At 55.4% G+C, this 8567-nt stretch overlaps 1 protein-coding gene across 6 annotated transcripts in view; it reads left to right on the forward strand.

Annotated features, from left to right (window-relative positions):
• The first annotated feature begins 6 nt into the window (after window positions 1–6).
• The window catches only part of Sh3glb2 (SH3 domain containing GRB2 like, endophilin B2), a 15775-nt gene continuing 7214 nt past the window's right edge, over window positions 7–8567 (forward strand). For all 6 annotated transcript variants that reach the window (XM_023700524.1, XM_023700525.1, XM_004640467.3 and 3 more), the window contains exons 1-3: window positions 7–123; window positions 3505–3646; window positions 4035–4163. In XM_023700524.1, coding sequence (XP_023556292.1) covers window positions 61–123; window positions 3505–3646; window positions 4035–4163 — 334 coding nt within the window. In that variant the 5' untranslated portion in view covers window positions 7–60. The remainder of the gene's footprint in view (window positions 124–3504; window positions 3647–4034; window positions 4164–8567) is intronic.

Genomic DNA, 8567 nt, shown 5'->3' on the forward strand with positions numbered 1-8567 from the left:
CGGGCTGCGCTCCGGCCCGCGGCGGAGCGGCCGAGCGTGTGCGTGTTCGGCGGGCGCGCCATGGACTTCAACATGAAGAAGCTGGCGTCGGACGCAGGCATCTTCTTCACGCGCGCCGTGCAGGTGAGGCCTGGCGCCGGGGCCCGGATGTGGGCGCGGCGGGTGCCGAAGGCGGCCTCGGGGTGCGGGGAGGCCCGCGCTGCCGCAGCTGCTGTGCGGGGTGCCCAGCGCTTGGAGTCGCGCCCGGGAGGGGGTGCGGCACTGGGGAGTTGGGGGCGTCTCTGACCCCCGCGACCCGCTGACTGCGTGGCCCAGGTTCCGTCCCGCGTCAGGGAGTGGTGCCGCGCCCGCAACCGGACCTCCGCGCCGACCCGCGGCGCCGGCATCCACCTCTCTGCCCTTGCCGGGCAGCGATCCTGGCCCCGCCGGGCGTTAGGAGGCCTGGGTCCCCGGCCCGGGGGCTCCACAGCAGCGCAGCCCTTGCCCCGAGACTCAGTCTCCCAGCCGCTACAATGGGCGGGTGGTCCTGTGCCGCCTGGGTCCCTTTTGCACGCTTGGATGGTCCGGCCGGAAGCCAGTAGTTATTTCCTTTCTCCTCCGGGGAGGCCTGTTTACTCCCCTCCCTAGGAATGGGGAGAGAGGGCGCTCTCCTTGGGAAGCCGCCCAGACCCTAAAGCTGAGGTTGGAGTGAGTCCACCATTTAGGGGAAGGAGAAGAAACGGAGGGACTTAATGCCACCGCGAAACGCGAAGACCTCAGCCAGACATTGTGTGATGCTTCTCCTCTGGCCTTGTAGGAGGGGCTGCGCCTTGCTGGATCTCAGTTTTTCCATCTGAGAAGTGGGGTGATTCTCCCTTGGGGGGGTGGGTGTAAGGATCTGTGGGACTAGACACACAGCGCTCATCGCAGTCGGCTTCTGTGCTGTGGGTGACCCCGCACCAGTGCCGCATGTGACCTTGGCCAAGTGCTTTTCTCCTGGCTCAGTCTTCTCTTCTGGGAAGGAGGTGCGGGCTGGGCGGGCTCTAGGGACCAGTACTGTTGTTGACTGAGGGAGCCCGCCCCAGCCCCTGTGGAAGCTCATGTGGCCATGTGTACTAGAAAGCGCAGTGTCCCGTGTTCTGATCCCGGGGAGCAGCCCTAGCCCTAGCAGGAGTAGGGAACCCAAAGCTGCAGTCCAGCTGCTGGTGGGGAGTCCTCGTTGGTATGGCAATTGCTTATCTCCCACATCACAGCTGAGTAGAACCTGATCCACCACTTTCCCGTGCAGACCGGGCCCTGCCGCCCGACCTGGGGCTGTGGCCTTTCTCTGCCTGATGGGTCACTAGCCCCAGGGTCCCTGCTGGAGGGCAGCCAGCATGCAGGCCCAACCGGCTGGGGCTGAGGAGGAGGGAGCCGGAGCCTTATAAATAGAGGCTTTCTCCACACGCCCACCCCCTGCTGCTGCCTCTGGGAGCAGCCTGGGCAAGAGTGGGACTGCCTAGGGCCCGGAGTGAAGCAGTGAGTGTGGAGGGCTGGGAGGGGCTCTTTAGGGCATGGTTTGGTTGGTTTCTTGAGGCAGAATCTAGTTGTGTAGCCCAGGTTGGCCTAGAACTTGGTGGCCACTCTCCTGCCACAGCCTCCCCAGTGCTGGGATCTCAGATGCATGCCCCCCAGCCCCAAGCACTGAGCTCTGCCATCTAGCAGGGACAGCGAGAAGGCTTCGCCCACCCTTGTGGGGAGCAGGTCTTGGCTCTGCAGGGAGGCATGGAGAGTGGGCCTTTCAGCTTCAGAGACCCAGAGTGGGGCCTGGAAGGTAGGGAGGGTGGGGCTCTCTGGGTGCCAGAGCACTGGGGTTAAGGCAGTGAGGCAGAAACCCTGGCTCAGCTGAGATGCAGGGGGTTGGGGGGAGATGGAGGGAGGTGGGAGGTGGGGGGCAGCTGAGCCCCTTTTGGCTGAAACTGCAGGCACCTGGAAGGCAGAGGTACCACAGGAAGAGCAAGAAAGGCTGCTGTCCTGCCAGGCATTAGCAGCACCCGGCAGTGGGTGGGCGGGGTGTTAGGAGAGCCAGGGAGGACCTGAAGCCAGGTGGCTTGGGGCCCAAGGGCCAGGCAGCCTGGTGGGCCTGGAGGACAGGGGCTGAGGTGCATATTAGTGTGACTCATGGAGCCATCAGGGTAGCTTTCAAGGGCCAGAGACTGACCTCAGGTGACCAGCTACCACTTGCCCAGCCAGGGCAGGGGGTGCAGCTGCATGGGGAGGGCTTGCCAGCACATGCAAGGCCCAGCTTCATCAACTGCATTGCAAGAAAGCAAAGAAAAACTTGATCAGGTGGGCGTGGTGCCGTGTGCCTGTAACCAGCGCTCAGGAGGCTGAGGCAGGAGGATCTGTGAGTGGCAGGCCAGCCTAGGTTACATAAGCAAGCTCAATGCCAGCCTAACCGACAGAGGCCTGCCTCAACAACAGCCCTGTTGATGAAGCCCGTAGGTGTGCTGACCAGTATCCCGTGAGATCCATTAGCCACATAGTCTAGGGGAAAAGTGAGCCCAGAGAGGTAACTTTCTGATACCTGGAGTGTGGGACTGGGCCAGGTCCCCAGGCAGAGATGGCCTGAGACCCCCCCCCCTTCACCCCAGTTTGGGGGCTGTAAGGGAGAGGAGGAGGCCAGGGCCCTCGCCTAGCTGAGCCCTCAGGGAGAAACTCGAGCCCAGCCTGCTACATAATTGATGCCTGGAGGAACCTGGCGGTGCTGCCTCGGGATGACTCATCACTGCCTCTCTGCAGGGTTCTGGCCTGCTCAGTCTCAGTGGCTGCATCCCAGAAATGGGACAGGTGACCGGCCCTCTGCTTTGGGAAGTCCTTGAAGTCCTGGGGTCATGTCCCAGCCCTGGGCCAGTCACGGATCCTAGGTCCTCTTTCCTTATCTTACACCTGAAGGTCTTTACCTTTTCACTGTTCGGCCATGACCTTGGACAGCCCTGTTCCCTGGCTGGCTTGTCCTGGGTGTCCCTGTTTGAAAAATGGGGACAGTTTGTCCCAGGGCCCTTGTAGATCAGAGGGACTAGGACGTGGACCCACTTCTGCTGTTCCTAGATGGTCCTTGTGGCTTCCGAGTGTACCCAGTGGCCGATTGTGCTGCGCTGGCCATGTTCCCGTCCACCACACCCAGCAGCCAGGCACTGAGCCCTCTCTACCACACCCAAGGCCCAGTGCCAGGCCTCCTCCCAGGCCCCCAGCTGCCCACAGAGTCCCTGATAAGCCTGGACCTCGTTCTGTGTTCCATCTGTTTCCTGCTCTCTTGCTACCAGCTTCTGTCCCTGTCCCTGTTTAGCCTAAAAGACCCCGGAGGTGCCTGGCTGCTGGGAGGGCTATGAGGGAGAGGCAAGGCTGTCCCTGGACGTGGAGAAGCCCTGACCCTCACACTCAGGTGCCCCACTTCTGCAGAGGGCAGCTGGAGCCCCCAGGGGCCTGGCCCCTGGCTGCTCTAGGAAGGTCCTTGATCTGGGGTGGGCTCCTCTCCACCCACAGTTCACAGAGGAGAAGTTCGGCCAGGCCGAGAAGACCGAGCTCGATGCCCACTTTGAGAACCTCCTGGCGCGGGCGGACAGCACCAAGAGCTGGACAGAGCGCATCTTGCGGCAGACGGAGGTGCTGCTGCAGCCCAACCCCAGTGAGTCTTTGGGCATGGGGCGCAGGGGCTGGTAGTGCCCAGTCTGCATGGAGGAGGTGAAGTGCCTGGAGGGGAGCCCAGGGGGAGAGGCAGGCCCCACACAGACCCCGTGGCTGGGGCAGGCAGGGACCTACGCCACTGATGGGCCACTGGTTGCTCTGCCCTGTGGCTAATGATGTGTCCCGAGGGCTTCAGAACCAAGAGTAGAGTTTTGCAGACAGGCCCTGTGTGCGGAAGAGGGAAGTGGCCGTGTGACCACCAACAGCCACGCGAGTGTGTGAACCCTGTGGGGAGAGGGCTTAACGGGAGCAGTCTTGGGGTGAAGGTGGGGAGGCGAGAAAATTCTGGGAGGCAGCAGGCTGGGCATTGCTGGGCTGTCTCCCCGCAGGTGCCCGCGTGGAAGAGTTCCTGTATGAGAAGCTGGACAGGAAGGTGCCCTCAAGGGTCACCAACGGAGAGCTGCTGGCCCAGTACATGGCTGAGGCAGCCGGCGAGTTGGGGGCTACCACGCCCTACGGTGAGCGGCTTTGCCAGGCTGGGGGCTGGAGCAAACTCAAGGTTCTGAGTGTAATTCCTGGTACCCCCCCACCCAAAAAAAATATATATATAACATCCAAGCACGCACACAAGTGATACCTGAATTCATTCTAACTGTAAAGCCGGGCATGGTGGCACGTGCCTGTCATCCCAGCACTGAGGAGGCTGAGGCAGGAGGATCACCACAGGTTCAAAGTGAGTTGAGACCCTGTCTCAAACAAACAAAAGATACTGTATTGTAGAAATCTCAGTGTTGCTCAGTAGAACAAAAAATGCACCCCTCCCTATCAGTTTTGGTTCGTATAAATCTGTTGGGTTTTGGTGCAGCCAGGGACTAGTGCTCCCTGAGCCGCAGCCCCTCCTGGCAAGTTCGTGGGGCTGCGCTGGGGGAGGGGCCCTCTCGTCGCCTGGCCAGAGCCACCCCTGCCTTAGTCACTTCATCTGTTGGAAGAATAACTTATGTGCTGTAGGATGTGCCTGGCTTCAGTGTATAACTCAGTCGTTTTAGTAGATTGATGGGGCTGTACGAGCCTCGTGCAGACCTACTCTAAAAGCACCCACGCCCGGTCCTTCATCCCGGTTCAGGGTCAGTCCCTTGTCCCCACTTCTGGCCAACCACGGTTGTGTTTTGTGTCTCTAGAGATTTTTTCCCTGAATATTTCCTGTAAGTAGAATTGTTACATGCTCTTATTTTGCATCTGGCTTCTTTTATCTGGTATAATTTTGGGGAGGCATTTGAGATAGGGGTTCACTATGTAGTCTAAGTTGGCCTCAGACTCATAGTGATCTTCCTGCTGCAGCCTACCAGTGCTGGAATTACAGGCCCGTGTCACCAGACTTAGAAACAGAAACAAATCCATTCTGACAAGTGCTGATTTTTTTTTTTTTTTTTTTTAAGTTTTGCTGTGTAGTTTAAGCTGGCCGGACTCCCTGGAACCCTCCTGCCCGTGCCTCTGTAGTGCTGGGATTACAGACCAGCACCACCACGCCAAGCCCCGGCACTGCCTTTTGGATGGGCGTGCTAGTCCATTAATTTTTTTTTAATTTATTTGTGTGTGTGTGCCCAGCTCAGCCCACCAGGGGGCAGGGCTGGCTGGCATGTGGTGCTGGGGGATCAAACCGTGGTCCCTGTGTTTTAGCTAAGCTTGTTCTAAGTAGGTGCTTTAGATCACTGAGCCATCTCACCAGCCCATAGTCCATTAATATTTAATGCAACCCTTGCTGTGGTTGGATTTTGTACTTTGCTATTGTTTTCTTTAGCATTTAGAGCTCACCATGCTGGCAGCTCCTTTATTGGCTTGTTTTATGTGGTAGATATTTCCTAGCATAACATTTAAATTTCTGAGGGCCGGCCAAATAGCTCAGCAGATTAAAGCTCCTGCAAGCAGGCACCGGGGGCCTCGACCCCAGAGCAAGCTGAGGCGGGCGGGCGGGTGGCGCTCCCTGTAATTCCAGCTCTTGGGAGGCTGTACACAGGTGGATCACTGTGCGTGCGATCTAGTAGTGAGACCCTGAATATTTTTTTCCCTGTAGAACCTTCCATACAAAATACACACACACAAAAAATTAAAAAATATTTAAATTTCTTCATTGCTTTAACTTTTAAGGTTTTCTTAGGGGCTGTTCTAGGGATTACAGGATGGACTTTTTTTTAACAGTATGGATCTTAGATTATCACAGTCTGCTTCTAAGTCACGCTATTTAGCTTCAAGTTCAAAATGGAAACTGCAACAGTTTAACTACATTCTCTCCCTTTCTCTGTGCTGTTCCTGGCTTCTACATACCATAAAACCAAGCTGTCATTTCCTGTAGTTGTCTTAGACCAGTTAATAGAAGAGAAAATTCTGTTATTTTTCATGTTTAACTGTAATCAGTTGCTCTCTATGGAATCAGGTTAGATCTGATGTTGTTGCCTTTGAACTTGAAGAATTTCTTTGCGTCAGGGTCTCACTGTGTAGCCCAGGCTGGCCTTGAACTCACAGTGATCTGTTGGGTGTCGGGGCCCTGGCCTAGGACCACCAATCTCATGCTCAGGAGTACAATGACAAAAGAAGACACAGACAAGGTGTGTTTTAGTTACAAAGGGCAGCCGGGATGTCCCGAGCCCCAAGTAGGGCCAAGAGCCCAAGGCTCCGTTGACTGTTGCGTTTATTAGGTGCACAGTTTGGCTGGGAGCGTGCTGGTGGGCTCCAGCAAGCAGCGGGTGAGCTGCTGATGCCAGGCTCCAGGACGAAAAGCACACGGGCCTGGACCGTGGCTAACTCGACAGGTTCGCCTCTGTCTGCTAAGTGGAGCTACTGAGCTGCGACCGGAATGCGGGTCACAGAGTCCTCAGCTGGGGTTGTTGTCTTGCTTTGAGGTGCCAGGGCTTCACAGACTGTGTGCTGATTTCCACCCTGACCCTTAGCTTAGGGCTGCACGGCATCTGCAGGCCAGCCGTGGGTCTCGCCCCAGGTCGCGACACACAGGCATCGGGCAGACTCTCAGTTTACTCTGTGCCAGATCATCAGCTGTTCTGTACGTATCAAGCCAGTCCTGCCTCAGCAGTGGTCCTCCTGCCTCAGCCTCCCAAGTGCTGGAATTGTAGGTGTGTACCACTGTGGCCATTTCTTATATATGCTAGAAATTTTTTTTAGTCTTTATCTGACTGTGACTTTATTCTGCTTCCACATCTGGAGGGTCCCTTTTTTGTATGTGGCTTTCTTGGATGAGGTCGCTTTCCTCCGGTGGTTATGTAGTCCCCTGCTGTCCAGCCTCCATCGTTTCTGGTGAGACGTGACCTACTGACCTTACTGTGCCTCTTCTGTGGGCGGACTGCTTCTCTCGGGCCAGGTCCAGGGACTTTTGCCTTTGTCTGGCAGTAACTGGCGAGGTGGGCTTTGTGTCCTTTTTCTTCTACTTAAAGTCTTGAATTTCAGAATGTTCGGGTGGTGTTCCTTCAGTATTCTTTCGGCCCTTTTCTCCCCTCTCCTGGAGTTGCTGTTACTTGATGTGTTGCTTCCTTTGTTGTTGTTACTATAGGCAGCTGGTAAGGTACAAATATTATAGGCAGGCAGGCAGGGCTGGGCCCTCGAGAGACTCAGGACAGAAGGCAGAGATGCACCAGGACCGTGGCCAGGGACACATCAGCTGGAGGCCAGGTCTACATACCCCCAAATGTAAGTGATAACACTAGGTCCAACGCAGTCTAGGTGGCATCAGTCCCCTCAGTGGGTCACCAAGACCCCCAGCTCCATCACCTACCTGAGAAGTTCTTTGATCTTTCCACGCCCACTCGGCCCTATACTTGCTTCTCATTGGATCACTACAGTCTTCTTGGATGACCATCGCTTGTAACCTGCATTGTACCCGCATGGTTGTGCTCTGTAAAACTTCCCCGGGGGGCAGAGGGGGACAACTCTTTCTCAAATTTTGGGGCCAGGGAGATAGCTCAGTAGAATAAGCACTTTCCTGGTAAGCACAAGGGCCTGAATTCAATCCCCGGTTTTGAAAAAAAAAACAAAAAAAACTTCCCCAGGCAGTGGTGTCTTGGGGCAGCCATCCTCCGGGTAGCCCCTCCTGTCCCTCTGGCAGGAGCTTTCTTAATAAATATTTCCTACTGTAGCCAGGCATGGTGATGCACACCTGTAATCCCAGCACTGTGGAGGGTGAGGCAGGAGGATCTTTGCAAGTTCAAGACTAGCCTGGGCTACAGAGTGAGCTCAAGGCCAACCTGAACTGCATAGTGAAACCCTGTCTCCAAAAGACTAAATAAATAAAAATTCCTACTTTTTTTTTTTTTTTTTTGCGGGACCAGGGATTGAACTCAGCCCCTTGCACTTGCCAGGCAAGCACTTACTCTACTGAGCCATCTCTCCGGACGCTAATAATTCCTACTCCTAACCTCTGTTGTTCCTGGGATTCATTCATTGATTTTATTTTATTTATTTTATTTTATTTTTGTTTTTAAATGTAGTTAGTACAGGGTGTACAGGGTTTCACTACACAAATCAAACTCGTAGTGATCCTCCTGTTTTCAGCCTCCCAAGCGCTGGGATTACAGGCATGGGCCACCACAGCCAGTCTCAGTCCAGCCCCGGAGCAGGGACCCAGCCCTCAGGGCTCATTCATCAGTTTAGAGAACACTTGGCGTTTCAGACGTGCAGCAGGTTGGGGGTGGCACTAGCTCCCTTTTGTCAGGTTTGCAGGTTCTGATCTCATCCCTGTGTCAGTGTCCCACGGACATCTGAGGCTCTATTCACTTTTCTTTTACCATTTCTCTTTCTGTTCTTCAGTCTTTTCCTTTTCTATGTTTCATATTGAATAATCTTTGTTGCCGTATCTTCAAAGTGGCTGATGTTTTCTTTTTGCCAGTTGGATGTGCTGTTGCTCTTCTACTGAATTT

The sequence above is a fragment of the Octodon degus genome, unplaced genomic scaffold (assembly GCF_000260255.1).
Source record: "Octodon degus isolate 3935 unplaced genomic scaffold, OctDeg1.0 scaffold00123, whole genome shotgun sequence".
Classification (NCBI taxonomy): domain Eukaryota; kingdom Metazoa; phylum Chordata; class Mammalia; order Rodentia; family Octodontidae; genus Octodon; species Octodon degus.